Source organism: Rattus norvegicus, chromosome 1, assembly GCF_036323735.1.
Source record: "Rattus norvegicus strain BN/NHsdMcwi chromosome 1, GRCr8, whole genome shotgun sequence".
Classification (NCBI taxonomy): Eukaryota; Metazoa; Chordata; class Mammalia; order Rodentia; family Muridae; genus Rattus; species Rattus norvegicus.
Genome location: NC_086019.1, coordinates 181,241,354 through 181,254,545, shown reverse-complemented (window position 1 = coordinate 181,254,545; position 13,192 = coordinate 181,241,354). Strand labels below are relative to the sequence as shown.

The window sequence follows — 13,192 nt, the reverse complement described above, 5'->3', positions numbered from 1 at the left end:
TCCGCGCAATGCAAAAGCTACTCTCAAACAATTTCCAGGCATATAATTTGGGAGTGTCAAGTATATTCAGCACTGGACCATCAATTCTAAAACATATCCATCTAGCAAACCTGAAATCTATACCCATTGAGGAGAAACAAAACCCCAAGCAGCAAACAACAACAGCAAACAACACCCCTCTGGGGTGCAGTGGATAGAGCTTGTGTTGTGCTTCCTGTGTCCCCTGAAGACAGGAACTGGAATAAATCTTTCTAAGTTGTTTTCAGGCTCTTGTCACATCAACATAAAAGTAACTAACACAGTGTCCTGGGGGAACTCAGACCTGTGCATGAGCCACCCATGGTCAGCAGCAAAGAGGTGTTGCCTTTGTGCCTTCAGAATAGCACTAATTGTGTGTATCTTTGGGAGACAGGAGAGAGCTGATGACTTTCTAAAACTGAGTATGAGCTGGGCAGATGGCTCAGTGGAAAGGGGCAGTTAGTGTGAAACTCTGATTTCAAATCTCCAAAACTCACATAAAATGCCAAGCATGGTTGTGTACAACCCCAGAGTGGAGGGTTGGGCAGAGAGAGGACGTCACTTGGCAGTCTAAGACAGGGCTCAGTGAAAGGCCCTGGGAAATAAGACATAAGGCAGAGAGCAGGACACCAGGTGTCCTCTACCCCAACAGGTATATGTACATATCACACACATGCACACACACATGCACACACTCACAGGCACTCATGTACATGCACTTGCATACACACATACAAACTCAGGTATGATCATGTACTCTCACTTTCTCTCTCTCTCTCTCTCTCTCTCTCTCTCTCTCTCTCTCTCTCACACACACACACACACACACACACTAGTGCACACACACATAGCACACTCACGCATATACACAAATGCACATGCACATACTCTAAATAAACACAGGGAGATTCTGCCATCCCTCCTGCTGTTGGTGGCGGGAAAGGTCCCCTGAGACAGGCTATTGGCAGCCTCCCAGTCACTCAGGCCTGTTTCTAAGTTGAGGCACACAGCACTTGGAGGTGAGCTATTAATTTGTGCTTTGTGACTGAGCCTCGATCTTGATTTAGGGCAACGGAAACTCTCCTCAAAACTGTGAAGAATGAATTAGTTTACTAATTTTGCCATTAGAAGCTGATCAGTGGGACACAGTTTCCACCATCCTGTAATCAATCACCATTTCCCATGTTTATCTCCTATTCAATTTTTACCGTAGGGTTCTATACACATCAATTTGTCCCAATGCTCTTCCTACATATGTTTTAAATTACTTTATCATTGTATAAATTTCACAGCCATTAAAAAAGCTCTAATACTGGAGTGGCTGACATGGTGTTAAAAATTGGATTAAATTCCACGGGGTAATAAATTGTGACCTAAATCCAATCTCTCATGGGTGACTGAAGGATACAATGAAAAATTATTGCTTTGTCATATCACACTAATGCAAATACTCCGGGCGACCAGAAAGTGACAGAGAAATGGGGCAACCATACAGTCTGTTCCTTATCTAAAGTGACCAGCTAACTTCGAAGGCCAGTCGGGGGGGGGGGGGCTCCAGTGGAATGGCTCCCCCATCCAGCAGCAAGTCAACAGCCTGACGGTGTGAGTCTCTTGCAGCAGCTGGAAGGCGCCATAGGCAGAGCACTGCACACGCTTCCGGCTTTTGTAAGTGGCAAAGCATATGGTTGAGCCTCTGGCCATTGGACCCTTGGCTACTGAATCCTGACTCTGCTACTTGTTAACTGTGTGATTTTGGCCAGTCGTCCCTCTCCATGTGCCCTAATTTCCTGGATAACAGAGTTGGCAGAAGGAGTCATTGAGTTAACATAACTCACTTGCTAAGTATCATCCTTGGCAATTAGCCATCCCCTGAGGACTTCGAAGTGTGATCACAGGTTTTGGACCCCTTGTCCATGAAGTTTGTGACCAGAAAGGCTCAGATTTCAGGTTTTTAAAAATACCTTTTCCTGTACATAATGAGATAGCTTGTAGATGGGATTCAAGTCTAAACATGGAATGTATGTATAGTCATTTACATTGCATGTATAACTTACATACATACCTGAAGGTAATTTCATGTGCTATTTTGAGAGTGTCTGCGTTTTGAATACTCTCAACAACAGGTCAAATTTGGCATTTTCCTCTTGAGGGGTGGAGTTGGCTGTGCTCAAAATTAGGCGGACCTGGGCACCATGGCTCTCACCTGGAAGCTCAGCATTAGAAGGCTGAAGCAGAAGAATCACGGAGTTTCAGGCCAGCCTGGGATACGGAGTAATTAATAACTTGTCTCAAGAAAACAAAAACATGTATCTTGGAGCACTTCAGATTCTGAATTTTCGGATTCGGTCTGCTCAGTTTACGTCTATCTATCTGTTTGTTTACACACAGGGATTTAGGTAGCTCAGACTTGTTTCAAACTCCCATGTCTCCAAGGATGACCATGAACTTCTGTCTTCCTGCCTCCACCTCTGGAGTGCTGCTCCACCTTACCTAGTTTACACAGTGCTTGGGATGGAGCCTGGAGCCTAGGGCATGCTGGGTAAAGTACTGTATCCTGGGAGCTAATCCTCAGCCTCCTAGACTGTCTTATTTGAATTGCCATCCTAAGCAAAGCTTTGGCTTTGCCAAAGGCTCTGCTGCAGACACAGATCTGCCAGCCCCCGCTGAGAGTTTCCAAAACCATCAACCACCAATCAAGGGGTGATCTGGTATTGGGCCCACAGGTGCAAACCTATTTTCCGGGCTGTAAAGAGTCTGGTTCGTATTTGACAACAGTTAGCTTCTAGAACAGAAGCTCTATGAGGGTAGCTAGCTCCATCTGCCCTGTTTATGGATCTTATTCCTGCACCATTACCTGGAACGTGGGAATTGCTAAACACACATGAGCTGAGTCCATCAGTGAACTCAGTCTGCTCAAGAATGTAAGCGATCCTTCCTCCTGGAGAGTGTCGACATTCTTAGCAAGTGCTTCCAAGAGAGTCCAAATTTATATCCTAAGACCATTTCTCTACCTACCTGGAGACACTCGGGTCAGACTCACAGTCCTTCCCTCTACCCTGCTTGATGCCAGCTGGGTGATAGCCTGCACCTTCTCCGCCTACCTCCCATCACTATCCTGCAATGTGAGGGCCGAAGTCAGCTTCACCACATCGCCCATTTGGCACCCATATATCATTTAATATGTGATAGGTGCTTGTTGGGGACTGGATATGGAATATTCTTTTAAAAGGCTCATCTGCCAAAAGTTTTGGTCTATAATTCTGCCTGTGTTCAGATGTGGGGCTTTCTGAGATTGACTGGCTCAGGCGGTCTCTGCCCTCATTAAGTCATCAACCCATGGATGGAAGCATCTTTCAGTGCAATTGTTAGAAGGCGATGGAAACTTGAAGACAAAGCCTATTTGAAAGGAATGGGTCACTAGGGCCATGGCCCTGAAGGGTATAACTGGTCCCCAGTCCCTTCCTTTCTGACTTTGTATTCTTGCTGCCATGAGTAAGCAGCTCTGCTCTACCGATGCCCATCATTCTCTGCCCTGATGCTCTACCCTGTCTTGCCACAGCCACAAAACAATGAAGCCAAGTGACGATGGACCACAGCCTTTGAAACGGAGCCCAGACACCCTTCCTCCTTGAAGTTGTGTTGTTCAGGCAATGCACTGTTTCATGCATCTTTCGACTTAGTGAAACAGGTAACATTGAAGTGTGCTGAGGGAAGAGATCAATGTTCTTGTTCAAGATGAGTTTCCATGGCATTTGTTGGGTACCCTCCACGCTCCCCAGGGTTGTGAAAAAGCCAGAGGATGTGAGCTAGGATTTCTTTCATCCCCTTATCTCAAACCACTCAATAGCAACAGATACTTGATGAACATCAAGCCTGGTGCCAGGTGCTGGAAGAATCAACAATTTTGTTCAAATTTATGAAAAAAGAAGCTTGCCAACTGTACAACCCAAATTACTAGTATTCTCAAACTGCCTGTGACATTCCAGGCAACAGGGTCCCAGATGCTAGTGTCTCCATGGTTACCTAAGGGAGGGAGAGTTGTTGTGCGATGGGGTGAGGTAGCCAGGGAAGAGGAGACAGGCACCCATGTGCTCTAGGCCAGTAAAGCACCTGGCTTGCACTGCCTCCCAGCCATGCAGGGGCTTTATCCTTTTCCGAAATCCCCTTCCGGCCTTGAACAAAAGGGAAGCCGATTAGTCAGGCTCTCTCTAGGCAGAACTGCTCCAAGCTGCAGCTCACAAGTGCAGAGTGAGAAGCCTGTTCCCAATCCCTTGGTCTATAGAGGTCATTGTGAGAGCACAAGAAAAACTCCATCTAGCCATGATCCTCTTGTTTAAAAATACACTTGGTTTGAGGAGTGCTTATTCATAAGGGAAGTTTCCAGAAGCTGGCCTCCTGCGTGTCCTGTCATGGGTGCTTCCTTCTTCTGGTGCAAGCTTTTCAGCTTAGTTTTCAGGCACATCACTTAGAGACCAACCCACTCTAGAGACAAGTTTAACCGAGAGTTACCTCTCCAGCAGGGGCAGCAGCTGGACACTTCTGGGGAAAGATGAGAAGGTGGCAGAGGTGGGAGGGAGGCAGGAGGGTCACTTTTGATGTTGGCTTTCTGGCTAGCTTTCTTCTCGGTTTGAACAGCCAAGTGCTTTAGAAAAGTCCCAGTGGAACTGTCCAGGTGGGACACTTCCAGATGGGAGACTTGGGGGACTGTTGGCCATAGCTCCCTGAGACACAGATGTGCTGATTTAGCCAACTTGATTGGACTGAGAGGCACCTAGGTGACCAGGGGAGTAGTCTTTGGGTATGTCTTTGGTGGCATTTCCAGGTGGGATTAGCTTAGAGGGGAAGGTAAGCCCCCACTGGCTAAAGACCAAGATGGATTAAAAAACAAAAGAAGAAGGTTGTCCCACCTCCAGCTCATGCTTTGCCTTTGCTTCCTGGCCTCTATGGCATGAGATGTTGAGCTTTGCCAAGCCCTCTCCACCACAAGAGTCTGAGACTGAATCCCTAGGTGATTTGAGATTGAGGTAAAGGTAGGGGGTATGGCTTCAGTACTAGACTTTCATGATCTTGAGCTAAAAACCACATTTTTTTTCCAGTTCAAGACGCCCTTGACTGTTGCCCTCACAGAGTTGTAGTCCATAAAACACAGGGAGGTTCAGTCAGAGTAACTCCGAGGTTCTAGGGACCAAAGGGTGGATAGGTATCCATGCAGCTCTATGAGTGTTGTGTATGTGTGTGTGTGTCTGTGTGTGTGTGTGTGTCTGTGTGTGTGTGTGTCTGTGTGTGTGTATAGCAGCTTTGTGGCTGCAATGAGTATCCAATCTTTGGGAGGCAGGGTTTGCTGGGGGTCTGGAGACACCTTCTTCTGAGGTCATACTTAGGGACAGGTCTTTCCACAAAACCCCTGAGAATCTCTCTCTCTGTATGTTCCTTGGTGGACAGTCTACAGGAATCTTCTGCCCTTGTATATGTGCAAGCAGATAACAGTTGTCCTCAAATGAAGTGGAGGATGTCTTCTATTCACTTCTTTCAAGATTATTCTCCACAGGAGGCAGAAAGCAAAGGTCAGAAGAGCAAGAATGTAGAGAGCAAATCTTCTCCAGAGCGTCCCCTGGGATGAGGCTATGGAACAGGAAAAGCAGAGGAGCCACGGAAACAAAACCACTCAGAAAATTCAACATAGAAAATAAGTTTCCTTTCTGAGGGCCTGGCCTTCAGAGGGTATGGTCTGGGCGAGGCCCAGTGGGTGCCTCTGTGTGGGGAGGGACAGCAATGTTCCTATGCTGCCTGATGTCAAGTGTTCCCTCTTCTGTAGCTCTTTTCCTCATTTCACAGGAGATATCAAAGGACCACTAGGCCAAAGCCAATCCCTCCAGAGCAGAGGAAATTCCGGGTGTCATGGTTTCCAGAAGGGAAGGCAATCTCCCTGTGGGGTGTAATTACATCCCTGCTTTTCGCAGAAGAATAGTTTATGGCTTAAATGCTATTAATTGTAAGCCATTCTGTTTCACGGGAAGTTGTTCATTGATAACTACCCAATTAGAGTTATTTTGCAATTAGTCTATTCACAGTAAATTTACTGCAAAGGGGAGGCCACGGTGCAGGAAATTAAAGCATCATGGGGGCTGGTGTGCCATGTGTCTTAAATGCCAACTCCATTAACCAGTTTTGAGGTCCTGGGAGGGCAAGCCACCTTCGCCAAGGCAGAGACAGCCAACCCTGCAGGCAGCCCCAGTGAGCTCACGCTAGCTTGCAGACATCTCAGCATGAACCAGGAGACTGGAAACTCTGTTATGTGGTAGTGGATGATTGTGGGGTAAGCTGCAAGGCAAGTATCTGTGTAATGTGCATCACTGACCAGGCACATTTGCTTAACTGTGTAGTCTTTAAACCCTCTGGGATGAATAAATCTAACACCAAGGCACAGAGAAGGCAGGCAACTTGCCCCAAGTCTCACGTCTGTGCAGGGGAAGTCCGAGTCGCAGATGCAGGCCCTCTAGCCTGGAACCTACACTCTGTATCACTGTCACGAGCTCCCTTGTTTCTTCAGCTGATAGTCTCCCTTCTCCCTTGGACTATACTGAGGAGAAGGAGAGGTACACCTCTCAGACAGCTAAATTTCTTTGGGGTTTATACAACTCCAGTTGAAGTGAAAATCCATGTGTCTCCTGAAGACTAACAGAGTTACGGAAGAGGACTCAGACTCTTCGTCCTGAATTCTGATATCAGCTTTGCTGTCTGTTAACTGCCCGCCTCCACCCACATCCTAAACCTGTCTGAGCCTCAGTTTCCTCAAAATTCATGGTGACTGAACAGCATTGTACATTTGACTAAGGGTGATCCCTAGCATAATGATGGATGACATATGACCTTTCAACTTGATGACATTGGTAACGAAACCCACCCCGACGCCAACCTGCTTTCCCCTTTCAATGCGGTATTTAATAACTTGCATGGTGCAGTCAACACATTGTCTTAATGTAAGCTTTGCTTTTGTTGTTGCCTTTGCCCAACCGTAGGCTGACAGAAACTTTCTGAGCACATTTAAGGTGAACCAGAATGAACTACGACATTCCAAAGGTCAGATGAACTGCATGTATCTTTGATGTCATGGCATTTCTCCCTTAAATTAGATGGTCAGGATGGAAGCCTCTTGCAAGCAGTAAAGCAGTCTGAATCCACTGGAACCTAAACAAGGGCGTTGATGTTTGTGTGTTTGCCCTAAGATCTGGGATAAAAACGTACAGCCCAGTGATCGTAGAGATTTGCTACTTGACTCTTCACAGAGCCAGCATGCAAGCTCTAAGCGTGACAGGAGCCATATTATCTTGGTTCAGACTTCCAAAGTGCCCCTGCCTGGCACTGGCTAAGAGCAGCTCTTGGAAACAGTGCATTCTACTTAATTATTGCTGCACACAAAGTGCCAAGTGCAATCAAGAACACAGACAGGAACCACCTGGACCACACAGAGGCTTTGGAAAGGAGGATCTTTCTTCGTAAATCTATTGAACAGGAAGTGTTGCATGGATACACATTTGCTGCTACAAGCTCAAAAAGTCATGCTGAACTTGACTAAGAGGAAATGTGGGAAGGCCATGCTAAACCTTCCTTTCCCATCTTTCCTTGGGACACTTAGAGTTTGGGACCACAACCCGTCTAATAACTGTCTGGATACATAAAGCCATGAAGAGGTGTCCCTCATGGAGGTCTGTGTACCAGATCCTACAAATACCTATATCCAACAGTGTCCTTTTACATGAAATGGTGTGATATTATAATCCTGAATTCTTCAAATAATCTCTGGGTGACATATAGTTCTTTACATAATGTTAGGGCTTTACAATATTGCATAAGTAAAAAGCCATGGTGTGACCAAGTCTAATTTTTCTTATTTCTGTAGCCTGTGGATTCCAGGTAGCTATGAACACAGCATAACCTATCTGTAGACACTGAGATCATATCAAAGTGTCAAAGTTGGACATCTCTGCTAAAGGGAACAGGTTACGCTACTAACACATGTCATGTGATTTGGTAAGAAGGAGTGCAGAATTCCCAGACAAATTAGATCTTGTGGTCAGGGTTTGGCTATACTTGGAGGGCCTGAGAAGGCAGGGGGATGGGGCCAGAGACAGGAGAAAGGGACTTACCTTCCAGGGGACAGAATCGAGCCACCTTCTCTGGCATCAGCAGCCCCAGCTTGTGGCGACAGTAGGTTTCTGCAATCTCCTGGCGACAGTGCTTGGACTTAGCGCGGGTCAGCGCTGAGATGGCCTCCTTGCCAGAGATGTCACACTTGGGGACCTGGTCAGACTTAGTTTCCGGGGACCCACCGCCACCACTCTTCCTGCTATGGCTGTGTCTTGAGAGATCCTTCCCTTGGCTACTGTTGCCTGGGGCTTTTTCCCGAGGAGGCAGCACCTCCTTGGGGCCTTTTCCTAGGACTGACTGCCCCTGTCCTTTGTCCTGGGCGCCCAGCTTTCTCTGCAAACGCTCTTTCTGCCTGCTGAGGGGCTTCTTTGCCAACTCTGGCTGGTGCTTCTGCTTCTGGGTCCTGGGTGCGAAGTTGCTGTTGTCCACATTCTCAAAGTCCTTGGGGACTGAGTTCTCATTGTTGCTGTCGGTCCGAACTTTCTCTTTGGGCCGGTGAGAGAAGTAGCCATCCTAGAGAATTAGAGAAACAGAAAATTGTCACTGAGCCCTGCTGGCAAGCAGACTGGCCCTGAGAGGGTGACAGGTGGAGAAGCCCGAGCCAAGATTTCTATTCTTCTCTCATTGGTTCAGACTGGAGATACTTTTCTCCTTGAGCCTTAGTTCCCACTCTGCTCCCACAAGACAGCCTCTCCAGGCTCACTGTGACCAGGACAGTGACTGCGTTTCTCAAAGATCCCCTCCTCCACTCTACTGTCTGGGGAAAATTTCCCTCCAGGCTTCTGTTCAAATGGCAGCAGAAGGTGCTGTGATGGTATACGGTAGAGCCGGAATCTTCAAGATCAAAGGATAAAGGCGATGAAATTGATCAATGCTGCATACATTGTATATATTTTATGTATTATATGCATTTTATACATGTTTATACTACCTTAAGGACAAGCAAGTCTGTCTGTGCCTATAAGAGAAGGTAGGCTTGGACCACAGTCAAGTCCATAAACAAGACAGCATGCCGCTTTATCTTTTAATTTAGTTTAATTTAACTTGATTTTTATCCACCGTGCAGCAAGTGCCAAACGAGACTGGCAATGAGTCTCAAGAACGATGCAAATGTGTGGCGTTTTGCTTCCCTGGCTGTGCTGGGCTCAAGTCCCTCGCCTTACCATCCCGAGAAAGTGTGCTGCCATGGAATTATATCCACAGCCCTTCTAAAATGTTGTTTTATTTTATTTTTTATTCCAAGTCTCACCAGGTGGGCCAGGCTGGCTTTGAATTTTCTCTAAGGTCAGTTCCCCCATCTAAGTGTGGATATCAGGCGCTGGTTCTGCCATGAGGCCAATGTGGCTTACAATTAATTCGACCATCTCCTTGAGAGATGCAGTTACCATGGCACCAGGAACTCAGGGTGCTCCCGTCCACTGTCCCCCACCTCTGATGCTACTCAGCTGCTCTGGGATGTTAACAACGCATTCCAGTAAGAGAGAAGGAGGACATTTGCCTTCTGGAATGAGTAGTCCACAGGCACTTGACAGCTTCTAGAGTCTCTGTGAGGCAGGGTGAGGGAGGATCAGGCATTTCTAGAGGCCTGAGAACTCTATCCCACAGAGTCTGTGCTGTTTTCTCTAGTAACCACAGTTCTGCCTCACTGTCTTCCCTGTATTTTCCTTTCCTTCCTTCAAAACTTGTATTTTTTGTGTGGGACTAAGAATTCAAAAACATGGAAAAAATTATGAGATCTACTTAAGCAGTCCTCCTCCCCCATTTAAAGATAGAATCTCACTACGAAGCCCTGACTGGCCTGGAATGTATGTATGCACGTATGTATGTATACATGTATGTATGTATGTATGTATGTATGCATGCTTGCATGCATGTATGTATGCGTGTATGTATGTATGCATGTATATATGTATGTATGTATGTATGTATGTATGTATGTATGTATGTATGTATGTTTTATGTGCACTTGATTGCAGTGCCTTGGAGGCCAGAAGAGGCCTCCTCTAGAGCTGGAGCTACAGGTGGTTATGGTCCTTCCCGAATGGGTGCTGAGAAGGGCCATTTGCAAGAGCAGCAAACTCTCTCTGGGCCCTCGACTTTCATCCATGATGCTGCACATTACACGATTCTTTCCTTAGGAATGTATGAATAATATCACTGTATATGAATGCCATATCTGCTTTATAGATCCGTCTATCAGTATACGAAGAGGAAAACAGTCCTCACTTTCTCCCCGCTGACGTATTCACATCCTCCATCTCCATCCTCCAAAAACCAACAAAACAAAACAAAACAAAAGCCAATCCAGGAGCAGGATATGGTGGTGTATGACTATAATTCCAGCATTTGGACAGAGACAGGAGTATCACTGAAAATTCAGGCTTAGCCAGGGTACACTGGGCTACATCCTGAGATCCTGACTCAAGAATGACAAAAACAAGCCCAAACAAACGCCTAAAGGTGATAGCCCATACCAGTAATCCTACCATGGTGCAGGAGGATTGCTGTTGCAATATCAGGTCAGCCTCATCTACAGAACAAGTCCTGGACCAGCTTGGACTACAGTGTGAGACCCTGACTCAAAACCAAAAAATACAGACCAAAATCCCAGCACTGAGAATGAGGAGGGAGCACAAAGTCCCACTCCTCACCAAGATGCTATTTGTAATTGCTATTGGGAAGGGGTAAACCGGTTTTCTCCAATTGAGTGTCAACCAGAGTCCAGAGAAGGCCCCGCACCAGAGGTTCTCAAGCTGTGGTTTCGACCCCTTTGACAAACCTCCATCTCCAAAAATATTTACATTATAGTTCTTAACAGTAGCAAAGTTACAGTTATGAAGGAGCAGCAAAAATAACATATGGCTGGAGGTCACAACAGCATGAATAACTGCATTAAAGGGTCGCAGCATTAGGAAGACTGAGAACCAATGCTGTGCTCAGGAATAGTTGACCAAAGTAAATGTACTCCTGTTTGTTTGCTCTGATTTCTTTTTGGTATATGTGTGTGTCCTTTTTGTTTCGTTTTGTCAGTTTTTTTATTTGATTTTTGTTTTTGTTTTTGTTTGTTTATGAGAGAGAGAACATGAAGTTGTATGAGTAGGGAAATAGGAGGGATCTTGGAGGAGTTGGGAGGAGAAAGAACATGATAAAAATATAATAATAATAATAATAATAATAATAATAATAATAATAATGATGATGATGATGATGATGATGATGATAAAAAGACTGGGTATAATGGTCCATGCCTGTAATTTCAGCACTGAAGTAGCAGAGGCAGGAGAAATGCTACAAGTTAGACCAGTTTGGTCAACACAACTAGGTACAGATAAGCTTGGACTACACAAAGAGACGGTCTCAACAAACAAACCCTTGGGTAACCTCTCCCATCACATCCCTTGAAGATGTTCACAGAGTGCAGGGTCCCAGAGTAGGACCCTCACACTGCATCCTTAGAGCTTGGGGACATTGTGAAGCTGGAAGAGTGAACTAATGAAGAAGAGACTAGACACAAAGACGAAGCAACAGAGATAACAGTACAAAGGGACTCTGACTCATTGTGCCTCACTCCTCAGCTGGAACGCAGATATGATGATGTTTACCTAGTGGGTATTTTGGTGAGGGTGAATATGCTGGGAAATTATGGAAGATTCTTCCCACTCAATCAAGGTAGGAGGAAGAATAAGAAACAGACATCAACTACATAACGGTTGACTAATTAATTCAATGCCTGGGGGCTGGAGAGATGGCTCAATAATTAAGAGGGCTGCTGAGACTGGAGTTCAGATCCCAACATAACAATTCAGGCACTCAGAAAAATTTGTAACCCCAGGTCCTACCGGGTGGAGACAGGAATAACTTCCTGCAGAGTCAAGAAAGAATGAGTCTCTGGTTCAGGGAGAGATCCTTTCTGAAAGGAATAGGCACAGAGTGACAGAGGACATTCAGCACCTTCTGTAAATGCTTCCCTATGAAGGCAGAAGTACGTGTACCCACAGCCACACCTTCACACACAAGCACAAGCCCCCCCCCCACACACACAGAGGCATATACGTTTACACACAAATAAATCTTCCAAAAACTATCTGTCTTAGTTTGCTGCTACCTGTCTCTCCTGATCTACACATTGGTTACCACATCTCCTCTTTGAAAGGCCACGTCCCTTTTATTCTTAGACAATCCAACACTCTCACCTTGGATTATTTATGCAAATGCAACCCTTTGACTTGTTTTTATTTTAATGTACTTATTATAATGATTGTTCATTCAAACATTTGCGCGCATCTCAGAACTTATAATTGCTCCTGCCTTGCCTTCCCTCAGAGCTGTTGCTAGAATTCATTTTTATTCTGGAAGAATAATTAAGTGTACTAATGTTCTCCACCCCCATTCAACCTTGGGCTTGTTTGGAGCTGATTTTGATCTGGTAGAAAGATGCAGCTGTGAGACACCCACACCCACACACACACACACACACACACACACACACACACACACACACACACACCCACCCACACACACACCTTTTTCTGCCTTTCTTTTGGTCTCTAATGATCAGACTTCCTTTAGGTCAACTGGATCCCAGTCCCTGAGTCCTGTTTCTCAGAGGTGAAGGCTGTAGTTCTTCCCCACCCCCCATGCTCCCCATGCATTTAGGGATTACAGTCTTTACTTTTCATTACTTGTGGGGAATGAGCACTGGGTAGGGAGGGAAGCAGACAGGTCTTGCTTTAGTGATTGTATAATTTTCTCATCTGTAACAGGATGGGTCCCACATGGGTTTTAGTAAACACTGTCTGAGTTGGTTGTTAATCAATGTGATTGACTAGTAAAGTTGTTTTTCAGCTCATTGAACACTAATCTGATAGAGTTTAAGGGACCAAGGATGGATGCTCTGAAGGATATCGGTGCCATCCCAGACACAGTCCGGATCACTGTCTCTAACAGGGTTCTGGTGTCAGAGGTCATGAGTCAGGCCACTGAGTCTGTTGAGGATTTGATCATGTTGCAGACTTCTCTGTGTGCC

General features: G+C 45.8%; 1 protein-coding gene across 1 annotated transcript in view; it reads right to left on the bottom strand.

The window, feature by feature from the left end:
- Xylt1 (xylosyltransferase 1) overlaps nucleotides 1–13,192 on the bottom strand; it is a 282,826-nt gene that overhangs the window by 106,502 nt on the left and 163,132 nt on the right. Inside the window, 1 exon segment of the mRNA NM_022295.2 lies at nucleotides 8,166–8,679. Within this exon segment, the coding sequence (NP_071631.1) occupies nucleotides 8,166–8,679 (514 nt within the window).